This window comes from Scyliorhinus canicula, chromosome 4 (genome assembly GCF_902713615.1).
Source record: "Scyliorhinus canicula chromosome 4, sScyCan1.1, whole genome shotgun sequence".
Taxonomy (NCBI): Eukaryota; Metazoa; Chordata; class Chondrichthyes; order Carcharhiniformes; family Scyliorhinidae; genus Scyliorhinus; species Scyliorhinus canicula.
Window position 1 is genome coordinate 29898505 of NC_052149.1, and position 19998 is coordinate 29918502.

At 46.4% G+C, this 19998-nt stretch overlaps 1 protein-coding gene across 1 annotated transcript in view; it reads left to right on the plus strand.

The window, feature by feature from the left end:
* Positions 1–18707, plus strand: part of tie1 (tyrosine kinase with immunoglobulin-like and EGF-like domains 1) — a 111952-nt gene extending 93245 nt beyond the window's left edge. Inside the window, exons 19-24 of the mRNA XM_038793959.1 lie at positions 2131–2244; positions 3180–3250; positions 8827–8867; positions 9228–9324; positions 12438–12537; positions 17524–18707. Of these exons, the coding sequence (XP_038649887.1) occupies positions 2131–2244; positions 3180–3250; positions 8827–8867; positions 9228–9324; positions 12438–12537; positions 17524–17595 (495 nt within the window). The 3' untranslated portion in view covers positions 17596–18707. The remainder of the gene's footprint in view (positions 1–2130; positions 2245–3179; positions 3251–8826; positions 8868–9227; positions 9325–12437; positions 12538–17523) is intronic.
* Positions 18708–19998: the final 1291 nt, after the last annotated feature.

Below are 19998 nucleotides of genomic sequence, written 5' to 3' on the forward strand. Positions count from 1 at the left end.
AGCGCCTTGATGGGCTGGATTGAAGCCTGACTGGTGGCCTCGTGAGTCGAGGTATCAGGAGGTGGCAAAACAAAATAAGGAAACGGAGGAGAATGTGGTTGCGGGAATGCAATTGTGCGCAGTGCCTGCGTCTGTTTCGTCGCACAACAGAAGCATCAGCCAGACGCACAACATACGAGCGGGGGGCAGCCTGGCGAACAACGACAGCTGGTGCTGAACAACCTCCATCAGGGATCTTGACCCAAACAGTGTCTGACGGGGATAACACGGGCAAATCGGTGGCATGAGCATCATAGCCCTGTTTTTGCCGGTCTTGGAGTTGCTGCACCTTCTGCAGCACCGGGAGGTGATCCAGGTTGGGCAAGTGTATTGCTGGAAGTGTCATTCGCAGGTCCCTGTTCATCAGGAGTTGAGCCGGCGACATGCCAGTCGACAGTGGGGTCTCCCTGTACGCAAGCAGCGCAAAGTGAATGTCAGGCGCAGAATCCGCAGCCTTGCAGATGAGCTGCTTTACTGTGTGCACCCCTTTCTCAACTTTTCCGTTTGACTGCGAATAGTGTGGGCTTGAAATGACGTGTTTGAACTGATACGACTGAGCAAACAGACCATTCATGGCTGCTGAAGCACAGGCCATTGTCATTCATGACATTGAGTGGGATACCATGCCATGGAGAACGTCTCCTTACAGGCATTGATGACGGTCCGAGATGTGAGGTCTGAGAGCTTCACGACTTCAGGGTAATTGGAAAAATAATCCATGATTAACACGTAATCATGACCATTTGCATGAAAGAGGTCAATGCCAACTTTGGACCACGGAGAGGTTTCGATTTCATGCTGCTGAAGTGTCTCCTTACTCTGCACTGGCTGGAAGCGTTGACAGGTCGCACAGTTAAAGAACATGTTTGCGATGTCCGAAGCAGAATTAATTTGACATTCCCACTGTTTGGAGCTGGCGATACCTGCACAGAGAGCCCTGCGCACAGGCTTCCCCACAAATAGGAACAATTAATTCACACAGATTACCATTTTCAAACCTGTTTTTGCCACGTTGGATGATTATCCGACTATCACTGAGGCTGAGTCATAAATTCAGAAGTTCAGAAGATATAGGAGCAGAATTAGGCCATTCGGCCCATCAAGTCTGCTCCGCCATTCTATCATGGCTGATATGTTCCTCATCTGCTACCTCCAATGTTACAGGCCAAGAGCTGGATTGCAAAATCAACCGGAGCAGCTCCTCCCTAGAACACATGACCTAGGAGTGGGAGTAAGCAATATAGCCTCCCAAGCCTAACACCCTCAATGTGATCGTGGCTGATCCCATCGTGGCCTCAACTCCGCCGTCCTTCCCATTCTCCATAACCCTTCAACCCATTACCAATTAAAAATCTGTCAACTCCTCCTTAAATTTACTCACTGACCCAACATCCACCACACTCTGGGATAGCAATTTCCAGATTCACAACCTTTTGGGAAAAGTAGTTTCTCCTCAATATCGGTTTAAAATTTGCTACCTCTTATCCTAAGACTATGATCTCTCGGTCTAGAATTCCCCACAAGAGGAAGCATCAGCTCCACGTCTACTTTATCCATGCCTTTCAGCATCTTGTATACCTCAATTAGATCTCCCCTCATTCTTCTAAACTCTCGAGAGTATAGGCCTAAATTGTTCAATCTCTCCTCACACGACAAACCCCTCATCTCTGGAATCTATCTAGTGAACCTCCTGCCTACAATGCTGCTTCTTTCCTCAAATTAGAGGACCAAAACTGTGCACAATACAACAGGGGTGGTCTTACTAATGCCTTGTATTGTTGCAACAACACTTCCTTTCCTTTATACTCCATTCCTTTTGTTACAAATGCCAACATTCCATTTGCTTTCCATATTATCTGCTGCACCTGCATGCTCGTTTTCTGTGACTCATGCACCAGGACACCCAGATCCCTCTGTATCGGAGCGCCCGCAGTCTCTCACCATTTAGATAATGAGTTGCTTTCACATTTTTTCGACCAAAATGCATTTCACACGGGGAGTGATCAGAGTCGCACACTGATTTGACCTTAGATCCTCGCTTATTGTTGAAATTCACTCCTTTTTCCAAATCTGATGCAAGATTTTTCTCAGTTCATCCACAGGGATCTCGCAGCCAGGAATGTACTAGTGGGAGACAATCTTGTGGCTAAAATTGCAGACTTTGGGCTGTCCCGTGGGGAAGAGGTGTATGTAAAAAAGACCATGGTAAGATTGAATACAACAGTATTTTATCCAGAAGTTTGTTATTGCATTTCACCCTCATTAAAGCCTGCTGTGAATGATGTGACCATATTGTTCTGTACTGATGATGGTTCCAGCATATTATCTGTGTGAACATATCATTGCTCTCTTGAAGAGTGTTGCACTGTTCTGAGCGCCATCCCTCAGATTAGATATTTGCCGGAATTCTCCAAAGGTTAGGAATCTCATTTCCTGCTGGCAACGCACCCGTATGCGTGTTTCCTGACAGCGTGGAGTGGATTCAATGGGAAATCCCATTGACAAGTGGAGGGAAGAGAGAATCCCGCCGCCAGTGAACGGCGTGCCGCCGAGAACCGCTGGGGAACCGGAGAATCCCGCCTATCAACATTCACACAGAGAATGATTACGTTCTGAAATGTGCTGCCCATGAACATGGTAGAGGCGGCTTCACTCAGAGTATTCAAAGGGAACTTGGTTATTATCTGAGAAGGAAGAATGTGCACGGTTACAGGGTGAAGTGGCGGGAAATGAGATGAGGCAAGTTGCTCATATGGATTCAGTGCTGACACGATGGGCCACATGGCTTCCTTCTCTGCTGTAACGATTCTGTGTTTAAGGCCACATCTACTTGTTGCCGTGGTTCATGCGAATGTTAATGTTTTTATGGTTTTGTTCACAGCAGAGAAGGAAATGCTCTTGCTCTTCTGGTCAACATGTTTTCTTCAACAAACACAAGTAGATTAACTGTTAATATATGTTTTGTGCGGTGTTGCTGTGAGCAAATTGGCTACATAACACCAATTCCTCAATTTCATATAAATGTTTGATTTTTCTCTTTATCAAAAGAATGCATCATATTTTTGTACTTTGACTTGAAATGATTCTTCTGTAATGGGCCTTACTCAGGATAGTATTTTATTCTCCTTTGAATTGTTTAGGGGCGTCTCCCAGTACGATGGATGGCAATTGAGTCCTTGAATTACAGCGTCTATACAACAAAAAGTGATGTGTGAGTAACCAGTAATTAGAAAGGGTATTTTGGAGTAATTCTGTTCATGCCAATTTGAAACATTACTCTCTAATGGGCTACTGGAGCCAAAGATCTAGATTTGAAGCCTTCTAAGGCAAAACATGAACAAACAATCTTCTATTGGAGCTGGCTAGGGCTCAATTGGCTCAGTTGACTATAGTGTGATGCAGAACAGTGCATCATAGGTCCAATCTCTGCAGAGGCTGAGGTAGTTCTTAGGGTGTTCTGCCTTGCCCTGCCTTGCATCCCATTGTGATGTTGCGGCATGAGCCATGATTAGCAACCCTGGGGCAATGAAGAGGGAGAATAGAACCATGGAAATGTGTTAGACATTCAACTTTGTGTGTGTAGAGGGAGACAATAGCAGGTATCCATGTAACCCCTGTCCAATCTTCGTTTCCACTGAGCTAAGAAGAAAGTAACATCATGGGGAGTGTATAACAGGCTGATGAGATAGTGTTGGTTTTACTATGAAATTGAAAGCTGCACCCATGATTTCTAAGAATAAACTTTTGTTCATGAATCGCCAGTTAGTAAGAAAAAATGTTTCCCAATTATTACCAAAGGAAGAATTCACCTTCTGCTTTTACTTATATCAAACTAACTGAAATAAACCATGATGTGGAGATGCCGGCGTTGGACTGGAGTGAGCACAGTAAGAAGTCTTACAACACCAGGTTAAAGTCCAACAGGTTTGTTTCAAACACTACCTTCCTTCACCTGAGGAAGGAGCAGTGCTCCGAAAGCTAGTGATTGAAACAAACCTGTTGGACTTTAACCTGGTGTTGTAAGACTTCTTACTGTGAAATAAACCATGATTTGTAACATTGTACTAACATTTTGCTTATTGCTTTTGTGCATTAATACATATTCAAATATACAGATTATTCTGTGTTTATACCAAAAGTAATTTCACTTTGAAATTTCACAGAAATGTTAATTGAAACCAGTCCCCTGTCACTACATACAGATGTTTATGCAGTGGTCACTGACTCGAGGCTCTTCTTCAGAGTGTATCCTGGCTCCACTTGCAGCCAGTGAGTTAGGGGCTGGGTAGGACTTAAGACAAGACTCACAACAGGCAGCCTATTTTACAGCAAACAACATCTATTTCCTCAGCGATTTAAACAATACACAGCAGCAAACAGTTGTTATGTTCCACATGGGGACCGGTAGCATTTTGTTTAACGTGGAAAATTTTAGAAACCCCAGGTGCTCACTTTGAGAATAAAAGCACAATATTTCACAGTATTTAAACAAAAAAATTACCTTCATTACGCAAAGTCAGAAAATATTTATCTTATATTTTAACAATCAGCATAAACATATGAACTAACAGGCAAACTGTGGTCAAATACACCACACTGCACAATAAATGGCAAATGCAACCAAGACAGATCCCATGGATTTCTTAGCAACCCACCCAGATGCCAGTGTGCACTGCGAGTTACACAAACTTTCTAAAACCCTCTGTCTCCCTCCCGAGGGATTTTAAGTCCTTATTTTATAGATCTAGCTTCTGAACTCTCGCACCGGTCGCTTTGACTCAGATAACCTCACAGACTGTTCACCTCCTGATGGTCTAATCTCTTTTCCTGAGACTCGGTTCCACTGATATTCCAAGGCTGCACTCCAGCACTGATTCATGGGCACCACACCAGCTCTTCAGCCACATCAAGCAGAATGCCACTGCTATAAAGGATTATCTTTGATTCGCAGCATGGAGTTACTGCCTTAACATTCCCTCCATCCCCCTACAATGACCCACTGGACCTCCCCTTCACCCTAGCTACCTATATCTTGACAACAGGAGCAGTTTTGCTCCCCGACGCTTCTTCAGCCTGCCCTCCCCAGTGGTATTTTCTCCCTCCCTGGTGATTCTGACTTGTGATCTCCTCCTGGTGGCTCATTCCCCGGTGACCGCTCTCATCTGGGTCCTACCTCTCCAGAACCTTGCCTAGATTTTGCCTGGGTTTTCTTCTCTGCCCTAGGACTCTCCATGTTATGGCTCCGAAAACGGAGTTACTAAATTGGAGATTGGGTACAAAACTCTGGTGCGACCGCATTTGGAGTATTGCATGCAGTTCTGGTCGCCACATTATAGGAAGGATGTGGAAGCATTGGAAAGAGTGGAGAGGAGATTTACCAGGATGTTGCCTGGTATAGACGGAAGATCTTATGAGGAAAGGCTGAGGGACTTCAGACTGTTTTCGTTAGAGAGAAGAAGGTTAAGAGGTGACTTAATTGAGGCATACAAGATGATCAGAGGATTAGATAGGGCGGACAGTGAGAGCCTTTTTCCTCGGATGGCGATGTCTAGCAGGAGGGGACATAGCTTTAAATTAAGGCGAGATAGATATAGGACAGATGTCACAGGTAGGTTCTTTAATCAGAGAGTAATAAGGGCATGGAATGCCCTGCCTGCAACAGTAATGGCTCACCAACACTAAACGCATTCAAATGGTCATTGGATAGACATATGGACGATAAGGGAATAGTGTAGATGGGCTTTAGAGGGGTTTCACACATCGGCGCAACATCGAGGGCCGAAGGGCCTGTACTGCGCTGTAATGTTCTATGTTCTAGATTATGGGCAATAAGGTGGGGGGGGGGGGGGGGGGGGGGGAGGGGGGGGGGGGAACTACGGCTTCCCATAAACCCCAACCAAATGATATACTTTAAAAAGGGAGAATGGAACAGAATTATAGCAGGCGGATTTCTCTCGCCTTTGTCACTGATGGGAAGTCGCTGTTGCGGGTTCCTTGACTGAGAAATGTAAATTATCACCGGGACCAGAATATATCATCTGCGGACGATGGAGAGCCCCCCCCCCCCCCACCCCCCCCCCCCACCCCCACCCCCCACCCCCCGCCCCCCACGGGCGTGGGGAGAGGCGGCTGGAGAATTCCACCCATCACTTTTGAAAAGGTGCAGGGAGACGGATTCTGGCCATCCCTGCTGTTAGGCTGTAGCTGGCTTTGGTCACCATCACTGGGCCATCGTGCAGCTTCCTTTGCTCCAGTAAATCTGTTCCAAAGCACTGGGATCCATGGCAGGAAGTTGCTGCTTGACAAGTTCATCTGGGTACATTGAGAAACACCCAGCTTCTGTAATTCCAGCGCCTGATTGTTACTTAAAGTATCCTGGGATTTTTACTTTGTATACCTGGGAGTTCATTCCATGTGCTGATCATTCTTTGTGGAAAGAAATCTCTGATACTCATTTTACATTTTAATAATCCCACCCCAGTGGCGGCCTGCTTTCCATTCTGACTGCATTCTTGTAGGTCAAAATCTTGGAATTTTCCACCTTCAGGAAATTGTAGGCATACCTGCACCAGATGGACTACAGAGGTTATAGAAGGCAGCCCACCGCCAACCTCTCAAGGACAATTTGGGCGACAAATGTGGCCTTGCTGTTGACACCCACATCCCATGAAAGAATAAAAAGTGCCCCAAATGTGTAATGTAACATCCAGCAGCTGGCCTTCCTGCCTTTCCCCAATTAATGGTCACTTAAGGGTCTCATCCATTTGCCACCATGAATATTTTACTCAGAGCAGGGGTAGGCCTACACTAGACGGGAACCTTGGTTCTCAATATATTCAGCATTACCTCTCTAATTTCATTTTGTATTCCTCTAGAAATGAATCCGAATGCTTTGCTTTCAGGTCTTACATCTTCCTTTCCTAAACACCGGGTGTACACCACAGAATATTATTTTGCATTCCCTATCATTGAGCGCTGAGGTAATCCTTGCCTCTGTTATTTCTCCCTCCCACTATGCACCTGACCCTTTAGTTATCCGTTATTTAGGTAAAATCCCCTCCTGCCTCTTTCAGTTAACCTCAAACCAATCCACAATGTCCTGCTCCTAATATCCGACAGATTTAATCTTCACAGCATAACTGGCTATGTATTTTCCTAACAAAGAAAATGCCCAGAAACCCAAGCTGTCACCTTGCCTTTTCTTCCAACACCTGTCTCCTTAATGTTCAGCACCTTATTCAATTGAATGATCAAATCTCCTTACCCAGGGGCATATTTATATTTCAGTATGTACATCTAAGATAGGGCTGACATACTGCAATGATTAAATGCTGATACTGCAGAGTAGGCCTGAACTCCTGGGTAGCATTTTCTATATTTTGTTATCACTGATTCTACAGGAAATATGACTCTGTTCACTGAGACTCTCAGTCGGAACCATGCAAGTAAAGATAACTTTTCTCAGGAAGCAGCTGGTGTCCATTCAACCGCGGTTTGCATTCAATGGTGAGCAGCACAAGATACTCAAAATAGGACAAAGTGTTCCCCGGATTTAGAACATGGAACATGCAGTGCAGAAGGAGGACATTCGGCCCATCGAGTCTGCACCAACCCACTTAAGTTCTCACTTCCCACCCTATTTCTGTTGCTTCAGTTTGTTTCAGTGTAGGGAACCATGGGAGGAAAATTTGCGCCCCAGGTAAAATTAAGGTGACAAAAGTTCTGGAAGCCTCCACTAGCATCTCAGTCTATTCGCAGCCCGTGCCAAGGCTGGAGCGCAGGGGCGAGCAAGTGGCAAGCATAGAATGTAGGGAAAATGCCACCATGAGTCTTCAGGCAAGTAACAGAGCCTGTAATTCAATGTGTGATTGCTGCTGGAGTGGAGGTTATAGTATCAGGGTCTGGCACATATAGGGTTAATGTGGGACTGAGTACAGTAGTGCCCATAGTGACGTAAAAGAACACATGATCAGGAATCCAGAAATCAGTTGGATAGAGCTGTGTGTACAAGCAAGCATGGAGACACCTCCTCACTTGAACACTGTATATATGTACATAGTTCTTGTAGTAAATACATACCGTTAACCTACTTAAGATTACAAAGACTTCATTAAGGCCTACTGAACGGTATGCAATGCCTCACAACAAAGGTACTGCTGCATGATACAATTCCTTTATGTACATAGTTCTTGTAGTAAATACATACCGTTAACCTACTTAAGATTACAAAGACTTCATTAAGGCCTACTGAATGGTATGCAATGCCTCACAACAAAGTTACTGCTGCATGATACAATCCCCGTGTCTGAGTAGGTTTCCTCCGACTGCTCCGGTTTCCATGCTAAATTGCCCCTGGGTGTTCAAAGATGTGCAGGTTGGGTGGGGTTACAGGGTTAGGGCAGGGGAGTGGGCCCAGGTAGGGTGCTCTTTCAGGAATTGTATCATCTACATGGTGCCATCTTCATAGGTCAGCACATACAGTGATTCAAACCATTCTAAGGCTTATAAAAGGACCTATTATTTAAACTGCAAAGCACATTACATAGTCGGCAACTATAAACTATAAGGACAAAATACTCAATTTTTGACCCATAATGAGATTCAGTTATAGCTCAGAAACATTGCATTTCATTTAGGACATCCCACCAGGGGTGTCCACTAACTGCTTGGAGCTGTCAGCATGGTCCTCCCCACTGTCAGCACCCAATTTCTGAATACGTTGTTCAAATTATGTTGTCTGTCAGTTGGTTTGTAAACAATTCACACATGAATTTGATCTTTCTTCAGCTGGTCGTTTGGAGTGTTGTTATGGGAGATTGTCAGCCTTGGTAAGTGAGATCCGCCCTCCATTTCTCTAGTATGTTGGAGAATTAGTTTCTTGTGTGTGTGTGGTGTATGTGGTGTGTGTGTGTGTGTGTGTGTGTGTGTGTGGTGTGTGTGTCCCTGTGCCTCCTCTCCCTCCGTCCAACTTCTCTGTCTCTCGCCACATCACAGATTTGAACTCACGTTCTCTCTATTACTAGTCCAGAAACATCATAAGTACACAACTGTCTCCCCTCTTACTCTTTTCAAACTTGCTGGTTACCTGTATTATAGATCTTGCTCTTTTATGTAAGTTTCTTCATTTTTTAAAAATCTGACCAGTTTCTGTATTTATTTTGCACTAATTGATGTCTGGTCAATTGTAGGTGGAACACCGTATTGTGGAATGACATGTGCAGAACTCTATGAAAAATTACCTCAAGGCTTCCGAATGGAGAAACCCCTGAACTGTGATGATGAAGTGTGAGTAACCACAGGCTAATCCTCTCATATTTACAGTTGTCACACTCACTCTGTAATCCCAATCTGTTGAGTTGAATTCAAACAACTTTTTAACCTCCTTCTTTTTGTTTTACATTGGTGAAGATTCCTTTCAAATGTCTGCTTCCTCCATTCTTTCAATACTTTTTAAAATATTAAAGGTGTTATTTGGGGTGGCATGGTGACAAAGTGTTTAGCACTGCTGCCTCACTGCATCAGGGACCCAGGTTCAATTCCGGCCTTAGGTAACTGTCTGTGTGGAGTTTGCACGTTCTCCCCGTGTCTGAGTAGGTTTCCTCCGACTGCTCCGGTTTCCATGCTAAATTGCCCCTGGGTGTTTAAAGATGTGCAGGTTGGGTGGGGTTACAGGGTTAGGGCAGGGGAGTGGGCCCAGGTAGGGTGCTCTTTCAGAGGGTCGGTGCAGATTCAATGGGCCAAATGACCTCCTTCTGCACTGTAGGGATTCTACGGTTCTATAGTTCTACAGTTAAAGGTCATTCTTAAATCTTACAATGATTTGTGAGAATTTTCAGTGTCCTCTTTTAGATTGTTTTTGCTGCAAGGTGTGTATTTATAGGCACAAAAGGCTGCATGCAAAGAATTGAAGGGATAACTAAATTCCCATACGTGGGGCGGGATTCTCTCATCCCGCGGCAGAGTTTCCACGCCACTGTAAACGCCATTGCGTTTTACAACGGCGTGAATGGGCCGCTCCCATGACTAATTCTGGCCCCTACAGTGGACTAGCATGGCTCTGGTGCGGTTCATGCCGCTACAGCTGCCGATCCCTGCGCAAACTGGGCGCCGCGGGATCCACGCATGCGCAGTGGCTCCGGCACCAATGCGCGCATGTGCATTGGCTTCCTTCAACGTGTCGGTTTCGATGCAACATGGCACAGGACTACAGGGGCCGGCACATCGGAAATGAGTCCCCCAGCTAGAGAGGCCGTCCCGCCGATTGGTGGGCCCCAACCGTGGGCCAGGCCGCATCGGAGCCCCCCTGCCCCCCCCCAAGGGTCAGAGCCCCCCTCCCCCCCCCCAGTACAGGCCGCCACCCAACCCTTCCACGCTGAGTTCCCATCGGCTGACAGCAGGTGTGGACGGCGCCGGCAGGACCCAGCGTTTCCACGACAGCCGCCCGGCCCGAGAATCGGCGGGCCGGCAGCGTAGAGCGGCCCACGACTGGCGCCGCGCCAACCATGCTGGCTCTGCGAAGAATCGCGTGCTGGCGTCGGGGTGGTGTGGCCCGGTCGCGGGGATTCTCCGGCCCGGCCAAGGACTGGGAGAATCCCGCCCACTATTTCATCCTAATTTATCTGGAATTCATATCTATCATCTATTATAGGGTATGTGCCCTCCAATGAGATATACTCTCTCCTTGTCTTTAAATCCACTCATCAATGGGGAATTCTCGTAGTTTTTATAAATACTTTGCGAAGAAAAAACCCTCTCCTCCAAAACCAACCATTGCCCCCATCATCCTTGCAAAAGACCATCCCATTTCCAAACTCCCTTTCCTCTCCAAAGTCCTTGAATGTGTTGTCACCTCCCAAATCCATTCTCATCTTTCCTGGAACTCCATGCTTGAATCCCTCCAATCAGGTTTCCGCTCCTGCCACAGGAAAGAAGGTGGCTCTTATCAAAGTCACAAGTGGCATCCTGTGTGGTTGTAGCAAAGGTGACAACCATCCACCTCATCCTTTGCAACTTGTCTACAACCATTGACATGGTCGTCCACCCCATCCTCTTCCAACACCGCTGCAGTATCATCGAGCTACTCTCAGAGTTTTATTCTTATCTATATAAACATAGGCAGAGAATCAGGTACAATAGCTTCTCTTCCTGCTCCCACGCTGTTACCTCCAGTGTCCAAAGAATCTATCCTTTGCCCTTTTTCTCATCTATCTACTATCCTTCAGTGATCATGCAAAGGCATGGTGTTACTTTTCTCATGTACACTGATGATACACAGCTTTAACTCACAATCGCCTCTCACAACTCCTCCATTATTGCTAAGTTATCAGGTTTCTTATCTGACGTCCTGTACTGGACGAGCAGGAATTTCCTCCGGTTAAATAGCGGGATGATTTAAACCATTGTTTTTAGTCCCTGCTCCAAATGCCGCTCCTTAGCTACCAGCTCCATCCCTCTCCTCAACGACAGTCTGAAATTAAGCCAAACTGTTTGCAACTTTGTCACATTTGATCTCCTGTCCTCATGTCCATGCCACCGCTAAGACCGCCAATTTCCACCTCTCAACACTGCCCAACTCCACCCTGTCCCAGCCCATCAGGGGCTGAAACACTCATTCATGCCTTCATTGCGTCTAGACTTGATTATACCAATGCATTTCTTGCTGATTGCTGATATTCTACCTCTGTAAACTTGAAGTCATCCAAAACTCTGCTGTTGCCCGGGTTGTATCTCACAGCAGGTTCCATTCCCTTAGCACCCCTGTGCTCGCTGACCTGCATTGGCTGCCGGTCTCCTTCAGCATTATAATGCTCCAAGATATTTCCATTCCTTTAATTCTAGCCTCTGGCGCATGCCCCAACTTTAACTGTTCCAACACTGGCACTCGGACCTTCTGTTATCTTGGACCCCAGCTCTGGAATACCCTCCTTACACCTCTAAACCTCCCCACCACACTTTTTACCTTTAACACACTCCTCAAGAGTTATCTTTTTGACCAAACAGTTGGTGGTTCGACGTAATAGCTCCTTGTGTAACTCAGTGGCATCATTTATTTTATAATGCTCATGTGAAGTGCCTTGGTACGTTTCATTACATAGAAGGTGCTATATAAATGTAAGTTGTTGTTGTTTACTTTTGATGCAATACTCTGTTTAAAACCTCATTTCCTACTTTTCTCACCTCCCTTTAACAGTGATTCTTTCTCAAATCATCTATCTGAGTTCATGCATTTCACAAGCAGGTGAAGGTTCACAATTAACGAAACGAGAAACTCTCAAGCCGACCTTCTGGGCTGTGTTGTATTTCTTGCTGCGTCACTTTAAAATTCGATGGGAAGGTCGGATGCAGTTTTATGTACATCAGTGTAAATGTGCATCTTTGTTTGTTTGAATCTTCCTTAGCTATGAGTTCATGAGGCAATGCTGGAGGGACCGGCCCTATGAGCGACCGACCTTTGCACAGATTTCAGTGCAACTGAACCGAATGCTTGAAGCAAGAAAGGTAACGCATCTTGATGTGAAAGCTGATGGAAAGTAGTTGGGATTATTAACGGACCATCAGTCATGCAGCTGGTATTGATATAACAGTGTTTATTGTAAGCCCAAAGGGCACCTCTTCTGGGTTACACAGCAGCTGTTGTGCTTGATGTGTGCAGGCATATAAAGGAGTGATGTGTGAAAATCTCAATTTAGGAACCATTTAGATTTTGCCCAGGCTTAAGTCAAGGTTTTTCCTTTGAATAGTTGTATTTCCCTCTTGTCTTTTTGTCAGCTCCCTGAGTACGGGGTTCTCAGTCATGGCAGCCCAGCTATCTACCCGAGGAGGCCAAAGGCACTGTATTCCCTTTGTGACAGCAGATTGAGTGGCCCTGAAATTCCCTGGGCGGTGGCGCCGTCATGTACTCTGAGAAAATGTTGTAACGTCAAACCTTGCTGGAGTTCGTGGGGTCAGTGACACGATCTTCCCCGCGTCCCCGTCCCCCCCCCCCCCCGCCAGTGATGTGATCAGGTGCCGCCTAGGAAGGGTGTGAACCTGATTTGCATGATTTTAAATCTGATTTTAAATAGATTTTAGTATAATTAAATGGCTTTAAGCTGTAGCGCCCAGCCTCGTAGAATCTTGCCCCCCCCCCACCCCCCCTGATGGCGTGACATCACGTCGCCACAGGTTTGCAAAAATGAAAACCAGTTGCGATGACCGCGATAGGGATGCAGAGGTTAGGGGCTGGTTTAGCACAGTGGGCTAAATAGCTGACTTGTAATGTAGAACAAGGCCAGCAGCGCGTGTTCAATTCCCGTACCGGCCTCCCCGAACGTGGTGAGAAAGTTTCATATAAATGCGCCGAATTAATCTTGAGCAAAAACGAAAATGTTAAGTATTTTGAATGCGGTGACTAGGGGCTTTTCACAGTAACTTCATTGAAGCCTACTTGTGACAATAAGCGATTATTATTAGTAGGTGCCTGGAACCGCTAGGGATGAGAGTGGAGACTGGGCACCCTGGCAGTGCTCCCTGGCACTGGGGGCACTGCCAGGGGATAACCCTCCTCCATGGGGGATTTACCCTTCTCTGTTTGGGATGGAAGGGGTGCGTGCCAACGACATTGAGATGGGGGAGGAGATGGGGGAAGAATGCTCCCCAATAATTTTGTGGTGGAGGGAAAGTTTGTTTGGGAAGGGGATGTTCTTTTTAACAGATTGGGGCACTCTTTAAAGATGGCGCTGTGGTGTCAGCCTTCCTGGCTCTATCGGGCACCACCCTGCCAGAGTGACAGCGCAAACCACGCTCCCCGGTTTTATTTTTGCCAGAACGTCAGAAGATCTGGTCAGAAAACCTGGCTGTGAACAGCATCAGCTCGAGATACATTTCTCTCCACCGTGGGACTAGGCAGGGATATCCTATGTTCCCCCCCTGCTGATTGCTGTTTGCACTCGCGTTGAGCCGTTGGCTATCGCATTAAGAAATTCGGGGGTATGGAAAGGAATAGTGCGGGGTGGGTGGGGGGGGGTGAATAGAGCATAGGGTGTCCTTATATGCTGACGACTTACTGTTATACTTGTCGGAAGCGAGTGTGTCAATAGGGGGAATATTGGAGCTGCTTCGAGTGTTTGGGTCTTTCTCGGGATACAAACTAAATAATATCGACAAGAGTATTTTGTGGTGTCTCGGTCAGGGGTGGAGGCAGGGCTGTGGGGACTGCCATTCCGAAGTGACTTACTTTAGGTGCCTGGGAGGGCAGGTTGCCCGGGAGTGGGGGGGGGGGGGGGGGGGGGGGGGAGGGGGAGGGGTGCTCCGCAGGTACAACATCTCTAGTTTGGTGGGGAGAGTGAAAGTTGATCTGGCAAGGTGGGACAGTCTCCCTTGGTCACTGGCAGGTCGGGTACAGGGGATTAAAATTCCTGCCAAAGGCTTTTATCAGAGAGATTGAGGGAAGGATCACGTTGTTCATATGGGGAGGGAAGGTGGCCAGAGTTAGCAAAGTGCAACTACAGAGGGGAAGGCAGGCAGGGGGTTTGGGTCTTCTGAACCTGATGTACTACTACTGGGCGGTGAATGTAAGACCATAAGACCATAAGACATAGGAGTGGAAGTAAGGCCATTCGGCCCATCGAGTCCACTCCGCCATTCAATCATGGCTGATGGGCATTTCAACTCCACCTACCAGTATTCTCCCCGTAGCCCTTAATTCCTCGCGACATCAAGAATTTATCTATCTCTGCCTTGAAGCCATTTAGCGTCCCGGCCTCCACTGCACTCCGCGGCAATGAATTCCACAGGCCCACCACTCTCTGGCTGAAGAAATGTCTCCGCATTTCTGTTCTGAATTTACCCCCTCTAATTCTAAGGCTGTGCCCACGGGTCCTCGTCTCCTCGCCTAACGGAAACAGTTTCTTTGCATCCACCCTTTCTAAGCCATGTATTATCTTGTAAGTTTCTATTAGATCTCCCCTTAACCTTCTAAACTCCAATGAATACAATCCCAGGATCCTCAGCCGTTCCTCATATGTTAGACCCACCATTCCAGGGATCATCCGTGTGAATCTCCGCTGGACACGCTCCAGTGCCAGTATGTCCTTCCTGAGATGTGGGGCCCAAAACTGGACACAGTACTCCAAATGGGGCCTAACCAGAGCCTTATAAAGGCTCAGTAGCACATCGCTGCTTTTATATTCCAACCCTCTTGAGATAAATGACAACATTGCATTCGCTTTCTTAATCACAGATTCAACCTGCATGTTTACCTTTAGGGAATGTGGAGAAGGTGCGGAGCTGGGTCAGAGAGGTTGACTCCCAGTGGGTCAGAATGGTTGAGAGTTTGTGCAGGGAGTCAGGATTGAAAACACTAGCAACAGCACCGGTCCCGATATCCCCGGGGAAGTACTCAGGGAGTCCGGTAATAATAGTTTCATTGAAAAGTTGGAGGCAGTTTCGCCAACACATCGGGTTGGGGGCAGGGTCAAGGGAAATGCCAATTCAGGGGAACCACAGATTTGAGCCAGGGAGATGGGATGGAAATTTTTGGAAATGGGAAGAGAAGGGGATTAAGACGCTGAAAGATTTGTTTCTTAGGGGTCGGTTTGCAATATTGAAGGAGCTGGAAGTGAAGTATGGGCTGGAGCAGGGAGAAATGTTTAGATACATGCAGGTTCGAGACTTTGCCAGAAAGGAGATACAGAACATCCCAGAGGAGCCGGCCTCCACATTGCTGGAGGAGGTGCGGATGACAGGGGGAACTGGAGAAGGGGGTAGTGGCAGCAGTTTGCGGAGCTATTTTGGAAGAGAAGAAGGCACCATTGGAAGGAATCCAAGCAAAGTGGGAGGAAGAGTTAGGAGAGGATATGGAGGAGGGATTCTGGTGTGAGGTGCTCCGGAGAGTAAATGCCTCCACCTCGTACACGAGGCTGGGGCTGATACAGCTGAAGGTGGTATACAGAGCACACCTCACAAGGGCGAGGATGAGCCGATTCTTTGAAGGAGTAGAAAATGTGTGTGAACATTGCGGAGGGAGCCCCGCTAATCACGTTCATTTGTTTTGGTCCTGTCCAAAGCTAAAGGATTACTGGAAGGAGGTATGTCGTGTAATTTCTAAAGTGGTGCACGTGAAACTGGACCCGGGCCCCCGGGTGGCCATATTCGGGGTGTCGGACCAGGCAGGGTTGGAAACGGGTGCAGAGGCAGATATCATAGCCTTAGCCTCGTTGACCGCCCGAAGGCGGATCCTGATAGGATGGAGGGCAGCCTCTCCACTGCTGTGGCGGGAGGGACTAGTTGGAAATCTTGACTCTTGAGAAGGTTAAGTTTGAACTGAGGGGAAGGATGGAGGGGATCTACAATTCATGGGCATTATTCATCATGAACTTTCAAGAACTGGATAACATCGAAAAATAGTTGGGGGAGGGGTGTTGGGAGGGTTGGGGGGAGGGGGCCAGTGTGTGTTAATGGTGACTGTGGGTGATTCCTGAATATTTTTTGTCATTTGTTTATGTGAACATGCGGGCTAATGTTTGGGGTTTGGTGGGAGGATGCGTTGTTATTGATATGGGGATTGACATATTTGTTACTGATTATTGTTGGTGGGTGTAAATTTGGGAGAAAATGTGAAAAAGGAGGAGAATAAAGAAATATTTTTTTACAAGAAGAAAACCTGTCTGTTTCTGGAGAGAAACGCACCGGTTTTCAGTCAAGCTGACACTAGAAATTTCTTTGGAAAATTCCTCCCTGTGAGGAAAGCGGGTGGAATAGAACAGTCAGATCTGGAATCACGGTCTGAATTTCACCCAAACTGGTGATGTCGTTGGTGTAGCAATGGTCTTGTGTTAAACAAAATTGGCAACTCGGACCCTATCCCCCAAGTGGTTGTGAAACGCAACACAAATGACTCTTGCTTTGACCGCATTTATCTCTGAATCAACAATCGTACTCAAAAAGGCAATTGTGTGTGGGGATTAGACATGTTGCAATCGTGTGGTCCTACTAGTTTTCTGGTTGATGCACAGTGGATGAAGATTTACTCTCTGGCTCACGCACTGGCTACATCAAACGAGAAAGTCTATCTCATACGGCAAGCTTCCCACAGCAAAAAATATAGAATAAAAAGCTTCCCTATTGAGGCTGTGAGTTAACCCTGTGAGGAGCTGAGTGGCAGGCTGGCTGTGGTAGACATACCAGGAAATCCCGAGGTTCAAACCCTGATACAGGCTGACCAAGCTCATTTTAACATACTCGTCTCAGTGGTTTTCAGGTAGCCTGGGGAACAGTGAAGCTAACTAGAGGGTGAATCTGTGAATGTCAGCTGCTAAGCAGATTGGCCCTGGCTGTAATGCCTTCTACGTCCATATAATCCACCTTTATCCACTGCCACTTGGTACAAGAAAGTGACCATTGCTTACAGCATCATACCCAGCGAGATGTCAGTGCTTTGAGGAGGCAGTGGAAGATAATTATACATTTAGTTTATCGTTTAAACATGCTAATTTTTTCCCACAGGCTTACGTGAACACAGCTTTGTTTGAAAACTTCACTTACGCTGGAATAGATGCCACAGCAGAAAAAGTGTGAAGTACAGAGGCTACCCCTGGACTCATGCAAATAGTAGCACTATCCGAGGTCATATAGTTCCTGCTAATGATGCTCACAGACTGTCACACAGTCTACAGTCCCTGTTCAAAGAGACAGCAAAAGAAGCTTGAACTTGACTGCACGCGGCATGAGCCAACAACCTAGAGTAACGTATGAAAAGACTTCTGCAGCATTATAAAGATCGTCGTGAGTTTAGGACTTGTCCCTTAACCCCATAACAGAGAAGATAACCGTGTCGAATCCGAGTGATGGAATGGGGATCTTTGCAAGAACTCCCAAGTTTTGGGTCAAAGCTGCCTGTCTAACATCACCTGGTAATCAGCTGTGGAAATGGCGTATTTACATCCCATGAACATCGCAACATTTCTCAAGTCAAATGTAAAAGCTGGACTGCCATGTTACAGTAAGAACATGAGGACTGAGTGGAATACAACAGTAGCAATGGTGTCGGTCAGTTGGATGTGTGCAGTTTGAACATTGCTTTCAATATAATTGGTCTTTTGCAGTACACTTAAAACATACACAATATATTTCTTACTGTAAGTGCAGCTCCTGGTGAAGGAGCTGCGCTCCAAAAGCTAGTGATTCCAAACAACCTGGTGTTGTAAGACTTCTTACTGTGCCCACCCCAGTCTAACACTGGCATCTCCACATTATAAATACTACATAAGCACAAATGTGAAGGATATTGTGTCCATGTGTATATAATGTGCAGCTGGAGCAATTAACTATTCTGGATCAGAACATTGACTTCTGGGGCCTGCCGTTGGCTTGGAAAGCAGGTGACTGGCTGAGAACACCTGAAGCCTGTAACACCAGGCCTATGACTTCATGTCCAGCAGATTCTGTTTGCCACAGAATGCCCCAGGGATTCTGGGAAGAATTCTTTTTTTTAATTCTTTTATGGGATTTGGGCACCGCTGGCAAGGCCAGCATTGGTTGCCCATCTCTAACTGCCCTTGAACTGATTTGGCTCACCGGGCTATTTTGGAGGGCAGTTACGAGTCAACCACAATGCTGTGAATCTGGAGACACAGGGTGGCACAGTGGTGAGCACTGCTGCCTCACAGCGCCAGGGACCCAGGTTTGATTCCAGCCTCGGGTGACTGCCTATGCGGTGTCTGCACGTTCTCCCCGTGTCTGCGTGGGTTTCCCCGAGTGCTCCAGTTTCCCCTCATAGTCCAAAGATGAGCGGGGTAGGTGGATTGGCCATGCTAAATTGCTCTTTAATGTCCAAAGAAGTGCAGGTTAGGTAGGTTTACGGGATTGGGCAGAGGAATGGAACGAGGTAGTGTGCTCAGACTCAATGGACTGAATGGCCTCCTTCTGCACTTCAGGGATTCTACGATTCTGTGGTAGGCCAAACCAGGTAAGGGTGGGAGATTCCCCCCCCCCCCCCCCCCACCACCCACCACCCACTCCCCACTCCCCAAAAGGGGATCAGTGAAACAGATTGTTTTTATTATGAAAATCAACAATAATGTCATGCACCATCACTAGCTTTATATTCCAGATTTATCAATTGAATTTAAATTCCACGAGTTGCTGCGTTGGGATTTGAACCCATGTCCCCAGGGCATTATCCTGGGCATTTGGACTATTAGCTCAGTGACATTAGCACCACACCACTATCTCCCCTGTGATTTGCTGAATCCCAAATAGTGAAGTTTTAATGTGTTCTGGTCTGTCCTTATGATGCTGGTTTTTTGAGCTTGTGTGAATATTCCTTTTCAGTGACATAAGGCTTCTCAAAGTTAGGGCTACAATTCAACCACGTGCACCTCAGTTTTACTTGTAAACAAAATTAATTTCCCTGATGTTCAATAAATGCATCTATGTGATCATCTGAATTTCTATGTGTGGAGATCCTGAAATAAATAGTTTCAAGCTGATAAGATGCAGTACAAAAGTGCTAGCATATGTTAGTATAAAGCAGAATAATATCAATTTAACTTGTGTCAGGTGCATCTTTTGAATTTTTTTTAACACAGCTAGTTATTTAACAAATGGTTTCCAGGTTTTTCCCATCTAATTAACATCAGCAGATGACAACTCACACATTACAATCTGAATCCCAAAACTCAAACTTAAGCAGCTGAAGGCGAGGAGGGGTGAGAAAACGGTGTTGCCATGAAAGATCAGAAGTCAAAAGGTTGTGTCTGCTTTCAGCGACACCTGCATGGGTGTACTGCTGGGAGGACCCAGAAAGAGATACTGTTCCCTAGCAACAGGAGGGAAATGCAAACTGGGGACAACAAGATGGTGGAGATGGTGACAAGAGGTCACCATTATAAAAGCTCACTCAGGAGGCCCGAGAAGGTAAGTTCCAGGTTTATCAATTGAATTTAAATTTAAAATCATTTTAATTTAACAACGAAAGCA